This window comes from Scylla paramamosain, chromosome 2 (genome assembly GCF_035594125.1).
Source record: "Scylla paramamosain isolate STU-SP2022 chromosome 2, ASM3559412v1, whole genome shotgun sequence".
NCBI lineage: Eukaryota > Metazoa > Arthropoda > Malacostraca > Decapoda > Portunidae > Scylla > Scylla paramamosain.
Genome location: NC_087152.1, coordinates 31169317 through 31190459, shown reverse-complemented (window position 1 = coordinate 31190459; position 21143 = coordinate 31169317). Strand labels below are relative to the sequence as shown.

The following is a 21143-nucleotide window of genomic DNA, read 5'->3' as shown; positions in this document are numbered from 1 at the left end:
TATATATATATATATATATATATATATATATATATATATATATATATATATATATATATATATATATATATATATATATATATATATATATATATATATATATATATATATATAATCTTTATTTATTTAAGATTACTTCCAGCCATGGGAAGACCATCTCTTAAACTGTCGATCCCGAATCTTCATGTAGGTACTACGTACACTTGCCCACTAAGTTAAAGGAATAAATTTATGCATTTTATCTCCAGATAAGCGACAACTGATACCTCTCTTCTCTAGTGGGTACTGGCTTTGGATGGATTTGCATTTGAAGTATTGTAGATCTCTGCGCTCTCCTCTACGCTCTCCCCTATCAATAATCTTTCTTCAATTAATCAAGTGGTCTTTATATATATATATATATATATATATATATATATATATATATATATATATATATATATATATATATATATATATATATATATATATATATATATATATATATATATATATATATATATATATATATATATATATATATATATATATATATATATATATTAAACTACGACTGACAATATGAGGGATGAGTGTGAAATCCAATACAGGACACTCAGGGTGCATAATTCTTTACTCATGGAGCCACAACAATGGTGGTTGTCTTGGCAAAGTTTAGTTGACCTTACATGCCCATCAGTGCTACAATACTCAGCTCACGGCTGAGGAGCTGTTAGTTCCTCCTGGGTCACAGGAGCTAGTTGGCAAAACGTGTAACACTGTGGATTCTTTTATCTTGATTGCCTAGCCACTATACGGCTCCCTCCATTCATCTGAATGGCTTTGTATTGGAGAGGATTGAGGCCTGAGGGATAATAAAACATGATAATTTTAACAGAATATAGACTACACATTTTTTGCAATAAAAAAATGAAGAAAAGTCAGTGTAAGAAACAACAACTGAAAGGACTAGGAATGTAGCAATGTAGGAATGACTATGTAACACGATTTTTGTCTTTGACAAGCAAGTGTTATTTTCCAACTCTTTTCATTGCAAAACAATAGAAAATGTCCATTATTCCTGTCAAACTTTGCTTTTGTGGCTTTTATAATGAATTTTTTTGCCCAAAAATAGATAAATTTCACCATTTTTCTAGATGCTGTCACAGAACTTCTTTGCTCTTGTCTTGATGAATTGACTACATCTGTAGCAGAATGCATCTGGAGAATGATTGCAGCCTCTTGATGCAATTTCACCTCTTGTGATGTGTCTTTTCAGGCAGCCAAAGCAGAACTGATTCATGGTCTGCAAGATCCTACTTTTATATTGTCAAGCGGTACTCTAAAATATTCTTAGTCTTTCTAGAATGTGTTCCAGAGTGTTCTCAGTCTTTCTAGAATATTCTTGAACCTATTTTAGAATATTCGGAATCATTCTAAAAAAATTCTTGTAGATTCTAGAAAATTCTTGATACTTTCTGCTGTATTCTAGAAAGTTCTAGAATATCCTGGAAATGTTTACATTAAATAGAAAGTTCTTAGATGTTCTAGGAATTCAATTCTAGGAATTGAGATTTTGCAAAGGTCTTTACTTGACATGAAAACCAATTGTAACCTATACTATAATGAATTAAGACAAAAACGTAAATTCATCGTTCTAACCACAAAAGCAAAGTTTTAGGAACAAAGTAACTTTTCCCAGTTTGTTTAGATGGAAATAACTGGAAAATTATGGTTTGGGACCAAGGACAAGACAAAAGTGAAATTTTGTTACATAATGTTATTATTATCATCTTTTTTCTTTCAATGCAGGAGGGGCATCGGCCAAGGGGAACAAAACTGCAATAAAAAAAATAAATAAAAAAAAGGCCCACTGAGGTCCCAGTGCCCAAAATAGAACCGAAAGCGGTAGTAGAAGATTACAGGATAAATGTCTAGAAATCTCCATCTTGAACGAGTTCCAAGTCATAGGAAGGTGGAAATACAGAAGCGTGAAGGGATTTCCAGAGTTTACCAGAGAAAGGGATGAATGATTGTGAATACTAGTTAACTCTTGAATTAGAGAGGTGGGCAGAACAGGGTGAGAGAAAGAAGAAAGTCTAGCGCAGGAAGGTCGCAGGAGGAGGGGAGACATGCAGTTAGCAAGATCAGACCAGTTGGCATGAAAATAGCGGTAGAATATAGCAAGATATGCAATACTGTGGCGATGAGAAAGAGACCGAAGACAGTGAGTTAGAGGAGAGGAGTTGATAAGATGAAAAAGCTTTTGATTTCATCCTATCTAAAAGAATGGTATGAATGGAAACCCCCATACATGGAGGGATAAGGCCCCTGTACATAGTTGGCAGCTGGGGGGGAAGAGGGATGAGAAAAAAACTGGCGGAGACGACTCAAAACACCTAACTTCATAGAAGCTGTTTTAGCTAGAAATGAGATGTAAAGTTTCCAGTTTAGATTATAAGTAAAGGACGGACCAAGGGTGTTCAATGTAGAAGAGGGGAACAGTTGAGTGTCAATGAAGCAGAGAGGACAGTTGTCTGGAAGGTTGTGTCGAGTTGATAGATGGAGAAAATTTTAGAGATCCGAAGTCAGGAGTACTTTGGCTTCCTTGCTTGAACTATTTAATTCCTCAAGAGTTGGATGTCTATGAAAAGACGTGGAAAAGTGCAGGGTGGTATCATCAGCGTAGGAGTAGATAGGACAAGAAGTTTAGTTTAGAAGATCATTGATGAATAATAGAAAGAGAGTGGGTGACAGGAGAGGACCCTGAGGAACACCACTGTTAATAGATTTAGAAGAACAGTGACCACAGTAGCAATAGTACGGTCAGAAAGGAAACTCCAGGTGAAGTTACAAAGAGAAAGATAGAAACCGTAGGAAGATAGTTTGAAAATCAAAACTTTTTGCCAGACTCTATCATATGTCTAAGGCAACGGCAAAAGTTTCACCAAAATCTTTAAAAGAGGATGACCAAGACTCAGCAAAGAAAGCGAGATCACCGAGATCACCAGTAGAAAGGCCTTAACGGAACCCATACTGGCGATCAGATAGAAGGTTGTGAAGTGATAGATGTTTAAGAACCCTCCTGTGGCGGTTAGATTAAAAAACTTTAGATAGGCAGGAAATTAAACCAATGGGATGGTGGTTTGGGGGATTAGAACGGTCACCCCTTTTCAGAAACAGGCAGAATGTAGGCAACCTTCCAGCAAGAAGAAGAGGTAGATGTCAATAGACAGAACTGAAAGAATTTGACTAGCTAAGGAGTGATAATGGAGAAGAGTTGGGAGTGGAGCATTGATAAATATGTGGCTTTTATAGATCTGGAAAAAGCCTTTGATAGAATTAGAAGAGATTGCTTGTGGAGAGTCTTACAACATCAAGACTACGGCATAAACTCTAAACTGATACGAGTAATTAAGAGTATATATAAGAACACGGAGAGCAGAGTCAAGAACAGAGAGCTGGAGAGTGAATGGTTTAGCATTAAGACAGGAGTGAGACAAGGGGAGTGCTCTCTCCTTTGCTATTCATTATATACATGGACAGATGCCTGAAGGAAGTGTGTGTAAGGGAGGATAAAGAGATCACGCTGGCCTATGCAGACGATGTCGCTGTCGTGACAGGAAGCCAACAAGATCTTCAAGAGGCCATGACAAGATGGAATGATGTCTTAAATAGGGAAGGAATGAGAATGAACAAACAAAAAACAGAAATAATGAAAGTTGGCAGAATAAAGGAGGAATGTAATATTTACATAGAAAACGTTAAACTGAAGCAGACCGACAAATTTTGTTATCTGGGAGTACTTTTCGACGAGGAAAACAGACAGAATATAGAAATTTTAAATAGAATACAGAAGTACAATGCAAATGTCAGTGCATTGTATCCCATACTTCAAGATAAGAATATTCCAACAAAAGCTAAAACCATAATATTTACAACAATACTAAGACCAGTACTTCTATATGGGTCAGAAACTTGGACACTGACAAGAACATCTTCACAAATACAAGCAGCAGAAATGAGAGTTCTGAGAATGATCCGAGGTGTGACCAGACTTGATAGAATTAGAAATGAAGAAACCAGAGAGAGAGATTAGGGATAACATCTGTACTGAAGATAATTGAAAAGAACAAATTGAGATGGTATGGACATGTCCAAAGAATGGAAGATACAAGATACGCAAGGAAGTTTCTGGAATGGGTTCCTTTAGGCAGGAGGCCAGTGGGACGACCTAGGAAGCGATGGATGCAGGGAGTTGAAGAAGCTACTGAACGAAGAGGAAGAAATCTACAAGAAATAACCAGAGATGAGGATTTCATGGATAGAGACCTTTGGAGAAGATTCGTAGAGGCCGGACACTGACAGGCATTGCCTACCTTGCGTCTGGTGAGAAAGTGAGAAAGGTGCAAGCACGGAGGTACAGTTTCGGGGAACAATAGGAGAGACCTCATCAGGTCCATAAGCCTTCCGAGGGTTTAGGCAAGCGAGGGCATGGAAAAATCTCTGCGAAGGGTCTTAATGGGTAGCATGAAGTAGTCAGAGGGAGGAGGAATGGGGAACAAGCCGTGAATCATCCAAGGTAGAGTTTTTAGCATAAGTTTGAGCGTAGAGTTCAGCTTTAGAAATAGATGAGATGGCAGTGGTGCCATCAGGTTGAAATAAAGGGGGGAAAGATGAAGAAGCGAAGTTATTAGAGATGTTGTTGACTAGGTATCAGAAGCCATGAGTGAAGTTAGAAGACTTACTTGTAGATGGGAAACATAAAGACTATGTTCTCCTTCTTTGGTCCTTGCCTTCATTTTAATGAATTTATAATAGAGAATTGAACTCAACTAATTGGAAATGAAAATACAGATACAGATACCGAAAGAGCTGAAGAGTATCTGAAATGAACTGAATATATATATATATATATATATATATATATATATATATATATATATATATATATATATATATATATATATATATATATATATATATATAATAGGAATCTCTCTCTCTCTCTCTCTCTCTCTCTCTCTCTCTACTACTACTACTACTACTACTACTACTACTACTACTACTACTACTACTACTACTACTACTACTACTACTATTACTACTGCTACTACTACTACTACTACTACTACTACTATTAATAATAATAATAATAATAATCCTGCTTTCCACAAATTATTATTTTCTCCTTTATGATGGTAATGCACATTTGTGCAGTTAGAAAAACTTAACCATTGATACTGATTTTCACATATTTTCTTTCTTGCTGACATTAATGCAATTTTTTTTTTTTTAGTTATCTTAGTTAAAATTGAATTAGGCACTCTTTATTGCACAGGTTATTGTGTAAAAACCAGAGTGCCGTTATAAAAAGTTTCCCGCGCTCCTCAACCTGCAAACCCAAACAAACAGATCAGACCAGTGACGTGTCGCGCGACTGTGCACCGGTCAGGTTGAGTTGGCATTTTCTTGCAGATAAGTGACACCTACGTCACTTCAGTGTTCTTGTGAATACTAGGAGCCACGGCAGACTCCCAACAGCCAGCAGGTAAGCTGAGATGGTGGACTGCCTGGTGTGATTTTGTGAGTGAAGGTGTCTCTGACGGCCAAGATCATGCCGGCAGTTTTACATGAAAGGCTTAGTACTGGTTTTATGTTTTGCTAACGAAGGGTCACTATGTCTAATCTGCCAACTGCCACGTATTCTACTAAAATCCACGGATAGTCACTCTATTGCCCCTTAGTACATTCATCAAACTGCCACGTATACACTGCATCATCTGTACAGTGGAGGACAACGTAACACACACACACACACACACACACTACATCATATGTACAATGAAGGACAGGGCAAAACACACACACAATAAAGAGGGAATATAGTAAGATCGAGATAGAATGCAATATATTGAAAGTTATGTACATAAATATAGATGGGGTTGTGTCAAGTATATTGGAACTAAGGGATATTTTAAGGAATAACAAGCTGGATACTGTATGTTTAACAGAGACCAAATTAAAATAGGAAATACAGGTAAAATTTGCAGAGGAAGGATACAACATTTGGAGGCGAGATAGACAAGATAAAGGTGGGGAGGAGTATTAATTTGGGTGAAGAATGACGTCTTTGTTGAAGAAGTGGAATATGGTGGCAGAAGTTTTGAGCATTGTAGTTAAAGACAAAAAAGATATTGTGTTACAAATCTGTTGAACTTTTACACAAGAGTGATAGATGTGGTGGAAGAGAGATAGATTGGGGGATGCTGTGTATCTGGATATAAAACATTTGACACGGTTCCACACATGAACCTACTTTGGAAACTGGAAAATATAGGAGGTTTAAAAGGCAAAATTTAAGTTGGATGCAAGACTATTTGAAGGACACACAAATAAGGACAGTAGTCAGACATAATAGTTTCTTTCTGATATTTATGTTGCTGCTGTGGTAGATGGTCACTGTTCTCCTAAATCTATTAACATTGGTGTTCCTCTGGGTTCTGTCCTGTCATCCACTCTCTTCTTATTCATCAGTTATCTTGTAAACCAAACTTCTTGTCTTATCCACTCCTACGCTGATGATACCACCCTGTACTTTTCCACACTTTTTCATAGACGTACAACCCTTCAGGAAGTAAACAGTTCATGCAGGGAAGCCACAGAACGCCTGACTTGTGATCTCTAAAATTTTTGATTGGGGCAGAGCAAACTTAGTATTGTTCAGTGCCTCAAAAACCCAATTCCTCCATCTGTCAACTTGACACAACCTTCCAGGCAACTGTCCCCTCTTCAGTGACACTCAACTGTCTCCCTGATCTACACTGAACATCCTTGGCCTGTCCTTTACTATAAACTAAACTGAAAATTTCACGTCTCATCACTAGCTAAAACAGCTTCTATGAAGTTAGGCGTTCTGAGTCGTCTCTGCCATTTTTTCTCAACCCCTGTACAGGGGCCTTATTTGCCCATGTATGAAGTATGCTTTACATGTAATGGGGGATTCCACTCATACTGTTATTTTAGACAAGGCGGAATCAAAAGCTCTTTGTCTTATCAACTTTCCTCTTAGTGATTGTCTTCAGCCTCTTTCTCATCTTTGCAGTGTTGTATATCTTGCTATCTTCTACCACTATTTTCATGCTAACTGCTCTTGTGATCTTGCTAACTGCATACTTTCCTCCTCCTGTGGCCTTGCTGCACAAGACCTTGTTCTTTCATCCTTATTCTGTCCATCTCCCTAATACAAGAGTTAACCAGTATTCTCAGTCATTCATCGCTTTTTCTGGTAAACTTTGGAATTCCTTGCCTGCTTCTGTATTTCCTTCTTCCTATGACTTGAATTCTTTCAAGAGGGAGGTTTCAAGACATCCTTCAATTTTTTTATAATTCTCTTGATGTCTCTTTTGGGACTGGCACCTAAGTAGGATTTTTTTTTCCTCCTGTTTTGTTTTCCTTGGCCAGTGATTCTCTTACATAAAAAAAAATAAATAAAAGGTGGAGTGAGGTAACAAGTGGAGTACCATAGGGATCTGTATTAGAACTGATTGTGTTTCAGATTTACATAAGTGATATGCAGAAACAATTAAATAGCCACATTAATTTGTTTGCTGATGATGCATAGTTGTTAAGAGTTATATAGAGCCAGGAGGATTGTAAGGAGCTACAGAGTGATTTGGATCAAATTTATGCTTGGAGTCTAAAGTAGAAACTTGAATTGTATCCTAAGAAATGTCATATGTTGGAAATGGGAAAAAAATACAAAGAGACCTACATGGAACTATAAAATGGGTGAAAATATGATAATGAAGAATAATAAAGAAAAGGATTTGTGAGTAATTATTCAGGACACACTGTCACCAGAGAAACATATAAGTGAAGTATTTGGCTCCACATATAGGATGTTAAGAAACATTACAGTGGCTTTTACTACATGGATATAGATATGATGAAAAAAATAATTACAACCATGATATGTCCCAAGTTGGAGTACATTGCAGTCGTATGTCTCCATGTAGGAGGAAGGATATAAGGAAATTGGAAAGAATACAGAGGACAGCAATGAAGATGGTGCCAGAATTAAAGGAAAAGACTTATGAAGAGCAACTGGAAGAAATGAGATTAACAACATTGGAAGACAGAAGAGAAAGGGGAGACTTGATAACAATGTATATATTAATAAACCACATGGAAAAGGTAGACAGACAAGTTTTGGAGATGCATATGGATGCAGGGACAAGATGCATGAGAGGACATTCAAAAAAGATGAAGAAGAGTAAATGTTTCAGTGACACTAAGAAATATAGTTTCCTGTATTAAAGCATTGTTCTCTGGGATTGCTTAAGTAAGGAGGTGGTTACGGCTGTTAATGTGTTAGATTAGTTTGGTTAGGTTTTAGTTAGTTTGGTTAGGTTGGGTTAGGTGGTGGTGCGTGATAGCGATGGTCAGTCATCTTGGGGGAACATTGTGAGTGTTACTGCTGATTGTTGTGTTTCTTATTTGTGAGGATGAAACTATTTTTTGTTGGTAAATTTTGGTCTGTTTTGTATTAATCTGCTTTTCATTTTTATTACAAAACATTGGTTTCTGAGGGGTTGGGGGGTCAGAAATAGGGTAAAAAAATATAAACTAATTATTTGCTGGAAAAATATCAAGCAGATTAATTCAGAACAGGCTGAAAATACCAGGAAAAATAGTTTTATCCAGAATAGAAAGGCTGGTGAAAGAGTAAGAATTTTGCTTTTTTTGCCTTATTTTTCACCTTTTTTTTTTGTTTTTGCTGCTGCTTTGGATTTAATTAATCAATATCTTACTCATGAAGTTAAGAATGTTAGGGTAGGATAGGTTAGGTTATGGCTGTGCAATATTGATTTACATAAATAGTTTTTTTTTTATATATTTTTATTTTGAGGGTAACTTTTTTTGTCTATTTTATTCTTCTGTTGTGATTAATTCGTTAATGTTCTGTCCAGGAGATTAAGAATGGTAGGTAAGGATAGGTTAGGTTAAGTTAGGACCGTGACACGTTTCCTAGTCAAGATGATTCCATTATCGCCACAAAGGTCCAGACATTGATCCAGTTGCCACACACTATTATGCCATTGTTTTTGTTATCATCATTACTATTTTTGTCTTCACTGTGTTAATTTTCTCCAGGGAGGACTGGAGCTGGTTATAGCTTCTTTGCAATTTTACACTAGATTTAGCTACTTTTGTCAATTTTTGTACAGTAAAACTTCCATAGACCAAACTATATGGGGCAGGGTTGCTGATGGTTTATCTGAAAGTTCATTTTATCTGACAATACACATTTTTGGCTGGTTTCTATGTACATAAACTTGTATGTTTATTATCATTAACAGCATATTTGTTAGCACATTATAAGCACATTACAAGCCCCAAGATAAATATTTACAGCATATTTTGTTATCCTGAAAAAGTCTTGGAGGCCATCATGAAGCTAGGGGTGGCAGAGAGAAACAGATGGTCACTGAACAACAAGCACATGTATTCAAGCAGTTATTTACATGAGCTGACCTAAAGTTAAATTTATCCAATAAATGTTTGGTTGGCTGGCCATTTTTTGCATAAACTGACCCATAGTTTGATTTATGTGAAATTTGTTTGGAATGGTTTTGGCTTGTTTGGTTAGCCGGCTGGTTTTTCACATAAACTAACTAAAAGTTTAATTTATATGAAAATTGTTTGGTTGCGATAAGGGTGTTTGGGTTATCTGATATTCGGCTTTTCAGGTTTGGTTTAAGGAGGTTTTACTGTAGTTCAGTCATTGGTAATACTGCCTGCAAATTAGTTAGGCTGATTTCTCAATTTTTGTCTTGCTCTCACAATGTCCAAAATCAGTCACAAATATCCAAAATCAAAAGTGATTCTAATGAGTCTGATTCCCTGCCCGCTCCCTACTGCTCTCACACCTAAGCGCTCCATGTGAGAGTGCAATATTGTGGGAACTCAATAAACTGTTTAGCATGCATGAAGAGAACTTGGGGGAACCTGTTTTAATAAGGCACTAACCATATCCAGTCAGGTGAAATGGATTCATGGCTGGCAAGTGACTTGGTCCCTCCAAGTCTTTCCTCTTGAATTTGCTGCCTTTCCATAACCACTGCATGTAGAGACATCTGGATGGCATCATTAAAAAGAGGAAGATGATGTTGAGTATAAAGTCTATTTTATTTGCTCTTCCATTGCTGGCTAAGTATAAGTTGTGTGTGAATACAGGATATTTTTTGATGTTTAGTGCTGTAGGGGTGGTCCATGTGGGATGAAAATCTCCCCCATTGTTGGTCCTCTAGGGATTAACAAACCATTACTGTCTAAACATAAAGGATCTAGTTAAACAATCCAGTTTACACTCACCACACACCCGCCCATCACAGTGACTGGCACAAAACTGAGTGGGTGAGTGTGACCCTTGCAGGAAAGCTTGGCCAAAATTAAAATCAAGGCAAAAGCTGCACTTTTACTCACTGTGCTTTTTTATAAAATCAAAATGAAAATCAAATATTGTGCAATGAATCTTGAGGGTGGTAATCAACATGAAATGCTACAGATCACATAGAATTTAACACTAATATGTCTGTATATTACTTAAGGATAATTCACTGAATGTTTCACTTCTGATTGTAGGGAAATAATTATATGAGGCACATACTCATTAATACAATCAATCAATCTTTCCATCTCCCAATGTACACATTAGCAGCATATCATAGCATTCCACTGTGTTGCAAGATTACTTCACTCACTGTGACTGGCTAAGAATGACGGCAGTGAGCAGTGTGTGGAAAAAAAAATCTGGCTTCCTACTGCTCTCACACCTCAGCGCTTCATGTGAGAGTGCAATATAGTGGGGACTCAATAAACTGTTTAGCATGCATGAAGAGAATTTGTGGAAACCTGTTTTAATAAGGCACTAACCATATCCAGTCAGGTGAAATGGATTCATGGCTGGCAAGTGACTTGGTCCCTCCAAGTCTTTCCTCTTGAATTTGCTGCCTTTCCATAACCATTGCATGTAGAGACATGTATACATTAGGTGCCCATCATAACATCCCACTGTGGTGCCAGGCTGCTTAGCTCACTCAGCATGGCAACACTGCAGCAGAAAGGCAGAAATGGATATCTAGCAACTCATTTCAATGGGTTGTGGGACCCACATTCTCCATGAGTGCCAAAGAGCAATACCACCTTCATGTGAGTCATGTGTGAGGAGCTAACTACAGGCTTATTTACAGAGCATCAGAGGCTCCAGACAAAACACTGAAGAACCATAGAAGAAGAAGATATAGTTTTCCTTCACCACAACACGTGCAGTATGGCTGTGTTACCCGAGACTCTCTGCCTTTTTGATGTGGATGGCACACTCACTCAGCCTCGGAAGGTGAGTCTGTCTTTAGATTTTCTCAGTTTTGATGTACTTGCCAAAAATTACATTTTTTGTTAAATTAACATTACACCATACATTTAGAGCACTGAATCCTAACAAGTATTGTTATGATTTTTATTATTCATTCATTTATTTACTTTTTATTAGGAAATATGTGGCACTACGAAAGTAATATAGAAAAGATTTGGGTAAGGCAACAAAAATAATATTGAAGCCAAGATGTAATAGGAAATAAAGGAAGAAACTAGTGCTTGTGTTTCACTCATATTAAGATTCACCATTATGTATGTCTTCTTTATATTTTTTACTGTTTTTACTATAACTTGCTTAAGTTGATATTTTCTTTACCTCAAGCTTATATGTACTGTTTTCCATATAATTTTTTCCATATTGTAAATCTTATTAGGTTTCCAGTGGTTTGCTGTATCCTCATGTGCTGTTATTGTGCCTCATCTCTTGATTGGTGAATTTGGATGGCAAATGGATTGCGACTCCACTACAACTTGTTTGCAGTGGAGTCACTGTGCACTTGCAACAGGTTTGCAGCAAAGTTGCAATGCATCTGCAGCAGTCGCCAGAGCAGGCTGAGTCACAGCGCATTCACCAGCCAATGGCAAATGTTTTGGACTATTCAAAACATTCACAGTGTAGTTGTCATGACTGGGATTACAGTACATTAGCAGCACTATCACAATGAATTTGCAGTGGTGTTGCAGCAAGTTCACCGCATTCACAATGCTGTCACAATGAATTTGACACAATAACAACCTTCTGTTTGATCTTCACACCTTCATGCTAGGGCCAGGTGACAGTTAATTGATACTTCCCTACAAAGATGATTTTCCTAGGTGGACTAGCTGTGACCTGATATCCATATCTCTCTCTCTCTCTCTCTCTCTCTCTCTCTCTCTCTCTCTCTCTCTCTCTCCTCTCTCTCTCTCTCTCTCTCTCTCTCTCTCTCTCTCTCTCTCTCTCTCTCTCTCTCTCTCTCTCTCTCTCTCTCTCTCTCTCTCTCTCTCTCTCTCTCTCTCTCTCTCTCTCTCTCTCTCTCTCTCTCTCTCTCCTTACACACACATACACACACATGTATATAATAATAATAATAATAATAATAATAATAATAATAATAATAATAATAATAATAATAATAATAATAATAATAATAATAATAATAATTTATTTTGCCATCAGACACATCTTACACTATGAAACACAGAAAACTTAAGCACTATATACTTATGAACTACACTACATACTCTTTTGCAGACCTAATTATAGATCAGAGCAGCCTCAACCACTGCTGGTGGATGGGCCCCCCCCCCATTCACACAGCTGTTCATGACGGAGGTGATGATGGAGTTATCTTGTCTGTCCACTACCTACCATACTGAATGTAGCATGTGTATGCTGCTAAGACATCTCAGGTCATGACTAGAGAAAGTCAAGGATGAACTGGTCTATCTAGACAGTCTAAATAACCTTTCGAGAATGTCGTGATGCTACACTTTGAGCTTAATTGTGGCTACTCGATAGTTAGAACATAGTGAGTTGCAGTACAAGGAGTAGCAATGGTCCCTGACTACAACTTCATCTGGGTCCATAAAGAAAATTTTCTGAGCAGTATGCTGCTTACCACCATGAACTGTCTGGTCTACTTCCTGATGTCATCATCGGGTATGTCCTTGGTCAGTATGTGCCCAAGATACTTGAAGGTGTCTATATATATATATATATATATATATATATATATATATATATATATATATATATATATATATATATATATATATACGAGTATATATATATATATATATATATATATATATATATATATATATATATATATATATATATATATATATATATATATATATATATATATTTTTTTTTTTTTGTTATGACCGCAATTTCCAGCCCCTTCACAAAGCTGCTACAACTGGACTAGCTCCCCCAAAGTCATCTCCTGCATGACTGAATGCAGGGTTTAATATGGGTTACAAAGTCCACTTTTGACTCATGCACCCATTTTACCAATTGTCATAACACCAGATTACTCAAATGAGGTTGCCAGTTTGTTTTACCCACCCACAGACAGGGGAAATACAACAACAATTAACCCACACAGCTGTGAAAGGATAGACAATCATGTCTAGGAAGAAACAATCATAATGAGCAACGATGCATGTATGGTCCTGGTATAAAACCCTGCTGGGTTATCGCCCTCATATCGAATCCTCCCACTGTCCAGTGGCATATTATAGCCTATAGACAAGTAGTGTCATTTACAGCCTCCTGGATGGCAGGCCTTGGCAGAACCTGACAAGGAAGTAAAATTCTGTACTCAGCTGTTCACTGAAGGCCTCTGCAGGTCAAGCACCTTTCAGGAGCCTGACACAGGAGCATTTAATAAAACACGTACACTAATAAGTGACACGAATAGAAACAAGTGCCCACAAACAAACAGGAGTGTAAATCACCTCTCACTGTAACAAAGCTGGGCTTACACACACACACACACACACACACACACACACACACACACACACACACACACACACACACACACACACACACACACACACACACACACACACACACACACACACACACACACACACACACACACACTCACCTGAGGAGTCACATCCCTGGACATGGAATGCATTATAATTAACTACACTCCATGGCAGACTACTATGGAGACTCCTATGCTACTGAGATAGGCCAGGGCATACGGCCGGTAATTACTCACTTATCCCCTTAAAGTAACTGACCTGTCTAGCTGTAATCCCTTCCCAGTCTCCTCCAAACAAAACAGTCTGCCTTCTGACTGTACATCTGTCTAACGTGGTGGCTGGACTATGACACCATGGGAATGCGAGCCAAACACTCTCCCACTCAGCTACTATGGGGGGATACAAGAGAGGGGGCATACATACATACACACACCTGCCATACATACATACATACATACATACACCTGCCCCACCTAGTGTTTCTCTCTCAGTGTGGGATAGTATGAATAAAACACTTCTGAGAATTCTAGTAACTAAATTATGGGGTTCAGATGAATACTCACTACACCATCATCAAGGGCAACTCTTCTGCTGTAAACTATGTGAGACTCAGTCAAAAGGGACAACTAAAAATAGGGTAAATTAATTTGGGAAAGAGAGTCTATGCACACAGGGATTTTTACTGTAATCTCAGGGCAGTGACTGGCCACTCTTAACCCTATGTCTGGTGCCTGTACTCTTGTTCTCTCTTTCTCTTTCTTCGTTCTCCCCTGCTTTGTGCTCTCACTTCTTCCCTTCATGTAACATTGCTTTATCTTGCTGCACACAACAATATATATATATATATATATATATATATATATATATATATATATATATATATATATATATATATATATATATATATATATATATATATATATATATATATATATATATATATATATATATATATATATATATATATATATTGGAACCTTGGTTTTTGTAATTAATTTGTTCCTGAATGTCGTTCAAAATCCAAAATTTTTGAAAACCAAAACTATTTTCCCCATAGGAATCAATGTAAAATAGATTAATCTGTTCTCAGACATCCGTCTGTCATGTCTTAACAAGTAATGGTCAATGCTCCCACTGCTAAGATGGCTGCTCCACAACATCTTCAGCTTAGAAATTTTTTATCCAGAAAGGATGCATTGAATGAACTTAGTGACACAGAACTCATCAAAAGATATTGTTTAGACCATGCAGGCATTCTCTTTTTCACCAATCAAGTGAGGGAAACCTCACACAGAGAGGAGCAACCCACTCACTGCCAAAATGAAGGTGATCATAACACTTAGACATCTGGAAAAATGCAGTTGTGCAGTATTGATGCCATTATGGGTCATAGAGAGAGCCACAGGAGGCTTGGGATTACCCCTGAGTGATGAATCTTGTTTGTTTACATCAAGGTTCTTCAGCGGGATCACATTTAACTTATTTCAATGATTGAATTACCGTCTTATCCTCTGTGTCTCTCTTCCAAATATATTAAAATGAAGGGAATATTTATAGAAACTATAAATTAGTAATAAATGGCAGCTTCTGCTGCAACTTGTAGTATTTGAAATCAAGTAATTTTGTTTGAAAACTGAATGGCAACCGAAGCAATTATGAGTAAAGAATTTTTATAGAAAACTGAGTTTATACAGAGGCTTCACAGCTTGAGTTGGATCTTCAGCTGGACAAGTTTGAAACTGATCTGCCTGTGAATATATATATATATATATATATATATATATATATATATATATATATATATATATATATATATATATATATATATATATATATATATATATATATATATATATATATATATATATATATATATTCCATTGATGAGTTGCACTATTCGCAGCACATTTGCAGTGGAGTCAGTGTGCATTTGCAATGCATTCTCCATAATCATAGCAGATCATAGTCACAACACATTTTTCATGTGTTCACAATGCATTTGCACTGTATTTGCAGCATGTTCACCAAGCATGAAAGTTGCAGCACATCGCAGCACAGTTGCCATTCAGGAAATCATAGCAGAGTTGCAATGGAATTGCCATAAAAATTCGTCAATGTGTGAATGGGGCTTTACTGTTAGTGCTTTCACAGATTCCCAAAAATTATGCAATGGAGTTTTGTGGGATTTCCTGCAGGCTGTCTTATGCTTGATGCATGTAGATATACTAGTTGTAACTATTCATCTTACTTGCAGAAAATTGAACCTGTGATGGCAGAGTTTATGCTGAAGATGAAGGAGAAGGTGCCTTGTGGCCTGGTGGGCGGCTCAGACCTCAACAAGATAGCAGAGCAAATGGGCGGCCTAGAGGGTGAGGATCTGGTTGCACTAAAGACTATATTCTGTAACACTCATGCACCACTCCCTTCTAATTTCAAAATTCTCCAATTGAGGTTACACGGGTTATGAGGGTGTTTTTTTTATGGTTCTAGTGATATGTTAACAAGATTTCTACATTGATAATATGAGAAATACTCTTGAGAACCTGGTTTGTCATCTCTGTGGCCTTTAACAATAATTGTGGTGAGACAGCAAGGTATTTCTGAATACATGCAGGCTTAAGTGGCCACAGACTTTTAAGAAACACTAAGTGGCTCTTGTAAATTGTGTCAGGAATTTATTGGTTGTAGTGTCCACATTTTTTTTATTTATTTATTTATTTTTTCTACCTATTCTTCCTGTTGAAGTGAAAATATGAGGATGATGAATCCAAATATATTTGAGAATTATGTTGTGACTTTGTTACTAAATTTTCTGATTAATTTTTTTTCTTAATCTCAAAGTTTTTTGGTAGTAAATATGTTAATTTGATTTTTAGAGATCTGTTTTGAATATTTGTTGTTTAACCTGAATAATTTTTATTCTTGAATTTCATCAGGTAAAATTAACTGCTGAGGTAAAATAGGGAGTAGGGTATCACTATTATTTATTTATTCTATGTATTTATCATTATTGTTTATTAATTTTTATTACTTATTTTGTTTATCCATTTACTACATTTTTTTTTTTAGTTGCGTTGAGGATCTTTTAACTTTCCAGCACTGATGAAGTTTGACTACGTGTTTGCTGAGAATGGTCTGGTGGCGTACAAAAATGGTCAGTTTATGAAGAAGGAGGTAAGCCCTTACTTCAGCTTCTTTACTCAGCTTACTTTATGCGCTCCATTGTTATTTATTTAAGTTTTTCTATCTATGCCACACCCTGACTGGTAAACAAAACACTTCATGGCTGTAAATAAAAAACTGAAATGAGATGTAATGTATAATAAAACAGTTATGGCTTTATTTTAGAAACTGAAATATGCTGCGTTGCTTCAGGTCATTATCAGCATCTTGCAAAGTCTGTTGCACCAATCTGGGAATATTAATATCATATAGTAAGAAATGCTGGTAAGGGAGATGTGGGAAATGTTGTGGAGAGGAGAGTTGTATGAGTACTTTATTCTCTGTGCCTGAGCATCCCCAACACCTTTCACACTAGTTTGTTTAATCTTTGCCCATTATGAAAATCAGAAGAAATTAACAGTTCTTATTTCCCCCTTTCATGGATAAGAACACAAGGGAAGCTGCAAAGACCCAGTATGCCTACACATGGGAGCCCCTTTACAAAAAAAAACAAGCCTATATCCACCTGTTATCTCCATCCATAAATTTATTCAATTGTTTAAAGCTTCCTATGGACTTACCTGATTATATGTTCTCCAGTTTTCCTTCCTATGGACTTACCACTAATAACCTGATTATATGTTTTCTAGTTTTCCTTCTTATGGACTTACCACTAATAACCTGATTATATGTTTTCCTATATTCAAATCCCAACCCACTTAATTTATAGTTTTGAGTTTTGAATTTTTTCTATTTAAATTATATTTGATTTCTGTTGGTTTTACCTTTTATTTTAACATAACTAGTATTCTTATGCAGTTTTATAACTTGGCATCATATGACTTTAGTTGTGGCAAGAAATGTTCTAATGGCCTCACTTCACTTCACATCCAGTTTTCTAGTTAATTTTATCTTGATGTTCCTTCACCACCTTGCAGAGCATCCAAAACCACATGGGGGAGGAAAAGCTGCAGACATTCATCAACTTTGCCTTGCGCTACATGTCTTCCCTCACTCTGCCTGTGAAGCGTGGCACCTTTATTGAGTTCCGCAATGGCCTAATCAACGTTTGTCCTGTTGGTCGCAGCTGCTCCCAGGAAGAACGTGACCAGTTTGGGGAATATGACAAGGTAAGTGAATCCTTAAACTGCTAGGTTATGAGGAAGCTGTTTTTCTGTTTAATTTTTTTAGACTGAAAATTTCTTAGAGCTCAGATATAATCATTAACTTCATAAAAGTTTGTTTGTAAATTTATCTCACTTGGTCTTAATATATTAGTTTCAGTGTTTTTGAGCATTCTATGTATGGAAAGACAAGTTGCATGACAAAGAACAATACTATCTTAATGGTGGGTTTTCCTACAGAACCAATAAAATCTTGGGATATAGTTATGCATTGAGAAAGGACCTCAACTTTTTTCATATGAGTGAATTTTTAGCTGTTAGAGATTTGTACTTAAAGAAAACATAATTTGATTATTCCCTTGTTAAATTGGCTTTTATTTTAATGACTTAGTGAGTAGGGTGAGTTGCTGAGTGTGTTGTTTTCAGGTTCACCACATCAGGGAGAAGTTTGTGAAAGCTTTGGAGGAGGAGTTTCCCAACTCTGGCTTGGTGTTCTCCATTGGTAAGCAAGCTACTTCTATTTCTATGTTGTTAATTTTTAATCTGATTAAGATGTGTGAATGTTAGCAAGAGCATTGTATTTGTATAACTATAATTGTGGGAAAATTCCATCAGTTTGTGTGATTCTTCTGGGTTATGGCACAATATAAACAGAGATGCACACTCATCTTGTGCTGCTTTCATGCCTCTTTTTTTTTAGCATCATGGAAACAGGAATTTGATTTGAAGGCAGGATAAATTGGCCTTGAGAGTATGTCAATGGGTCAAACACTTAAAGCAATCATATATCTGTCACTGCACTGCTCTAGCAAGATGATGGATGGATGAGGGGTTTTCATGTTTCTCTGTGGTGGCAAGAATGATGCTGCCATGTTATGTAGTGTGGTCTCTGATAGTCTGTGAACAAGTGGCTGTCTTTTAAAAATAAGATATATATATATATATATATATATATATATATATATATATATATATATATATATATATATATATATATATATATATATATATATATATATATATATATATATATATATATATATATATATATATATATATATATATATATATATATATTAATTAACCCAGAAAATAATTTAGTTTTTTGTAGCTATTGTGTGTGTGTTATGTCTATGTCATCCCATGTGGGATTGCTATTATGGTACATTGATAGATAAATACAGTGAAATCCCTCTCATCCGGCATTCGAGTATCCGGCAGCTTCAAGTATCCGGCACATTTTTCCCCGAGCCTTAAAATCAATAAAAAAATCAATGTGTACTCATAAAATCGATTAAAATTCCCACGTGAGGCATACTTTGTCCCCTTGCCACCAGAGTGCACTGCTTCGCGCCACCCGCGGCCCACTGCACTGTGTTTACTCAGTGACTCAGTCCCGCGTGTGCACTGTTTATCGCCTGACGCCTTCATCATGCCTAAAGTTGTAGAAAAGAGGAAGCGTGTTGTGGTTACACTTAAGCAGCTGATCAGATCAGCTGCTGATTAAGATCAGCTGATCTTTGTTATGGTAAGATGCGTGAGTGTAGGGTGGTGATGGTGGACATAATTTCACTTCTATTCAAGTATCCGGCAATATTCAAGTATCCGGCATGTCGGTGGTCCGTTGATGCCGGATAAGAGGGATTTTACTGTAAATAGATAGCTACTTTATGTACTCAGAAAATATGTAGTTTTTTTTCTATATTTAGTATCTTTATAAATGTGTTTATGTGTATTGATTATTCCATATGTTAACTTCCCATTTCCAGACTTTTGAGTTCATAATCCCTATGGCTCTTTTTTGGGGCCTATACATGACTTGTGATAATGATAATGGTAATGAAGGATGATGATGCACTTTGTTTTATCACTTCCCTGCCAGGTGGCCAGATTAGCTTTGACGTGTTCCCCAAGGGCTGGGACAAGACCTACTGTTTACGTTATGTGGAGAATGACTTTAAGGTGAGTCTCTTGTTGCTTCATGCTGTGGTGGTATGACAGGTATTGGAGCTGCTTCTTTGTATTCCAGGATATACGAATGTGAAGTGTGGATTCTTTGAGGAGAGTTTAATTTAATTATGTAGTTGATATGTATCTCATGTATGTAAGAATATATAGTTCATGGGGTTATTGCTGTGTATGTCTTGATTGTGTCATGTGTAAGATAAAGTAATAAAACCCTTTTTATAAAGAATAAATATCAAAAGCGTGAGCCAGGAAATTACCCATGACATAAATCTCTGTTGTTTGGGCTTGCTGTGGTCACAGTCATCTCAGTATGTTTCCCATCTCTTCTCTTGTAAGATTCGCTAGCTGCTGTCCTGTAGAATAATATCATAGCCAACCTATTTATAACTAATTTCTTATGGATATTGATTTATTACACTAAATCATCTAACAGCTCTTTAGAAGGATGTTGCCTTCATACATGAATATAAGCAAGATTATTTTTAGTAACTAACAGTAACTCAGATATAGAATAAGTACTGTATTTGCTGGTGTATTAGACACACCTCTGCATAAGACGCATCCCCGTTTTACAGGGATGTTTTGTAGAGAAAAATGTATTATATTTCATCATAAAGTTATTGCAAAAAAAAATTGTAGTGTGTGTGTGTGTGTGTGTGTGTGTGTGTGTGTGTGTGTGTGTGTGTGTGTGTGTGTGTGTGTGTGTGTGTGTGTGTTATGTAAGAGGGCCACTGGCCAAGGGCAACAAAATTTTTAATAAAAAGAAAGGCCCAGTTATTGCCATTTCCCATAGAAATGTCAGATAGAAAAAAAAAAAGGTCAAGTGTCTTGAAACTTCCCTCTTGAAAGAGTTCAAGTCATGGGAAGGAGGAAATATAGAAGCAGGCAAGGAGTTCCACAGTTTACCAGAGAAAGGGACGAATGAGAATATTGGTTAACTCTTGCATTAGGAAGATGGACAGAATAGGGTGAGAGAAAGAAGAAAGT

The 21143-nt window shown here is 36.6% G+C and overlaps 1 protein-coding gene across 4 annotated transcripts in view; it reads left to right on the top strand.

The window, feature by feature from the left end:
- The first annotated feature begins 5371 nt into the window (after positions 1-5371).
- LOC135113111 (uncharacterized) overlaps positions 5372-21143 on the top strand; it is a 43982-nt gene continuing 28210 nt past the window's right edge. For all 4 annotated transcript variants that reach the window (XR_010274712.1, XR_010274711.1, XM_064028176.1 and 1 more), the window contains exons 1-7: positions 5372-5530; positions 11235-11380; positions 16157-16271; positions 17000-17076; positions 18003-18194; positions 18615-18690; positions 20071-20150. Coding sequence is in view for 2 of the 4 variants with exons in the window: in XM_064028176.1 (XP_063884246.1) it covers positions 11315-11380; positions 16157-16271; positions 17000-17076; positions 18003-18194; positions 18615-18690; positions 20071-20150 (606 nt within the window). In the remaining 2 variants the exon portion in view is untranslated. The remainder of the gene's footprint in view (positions 5531-11234; positions 11381-16156; positions 16272-16999; positions 17077-18002; positions 18195-18614; positions 18691-20070; positions 20151-21143) is intronic.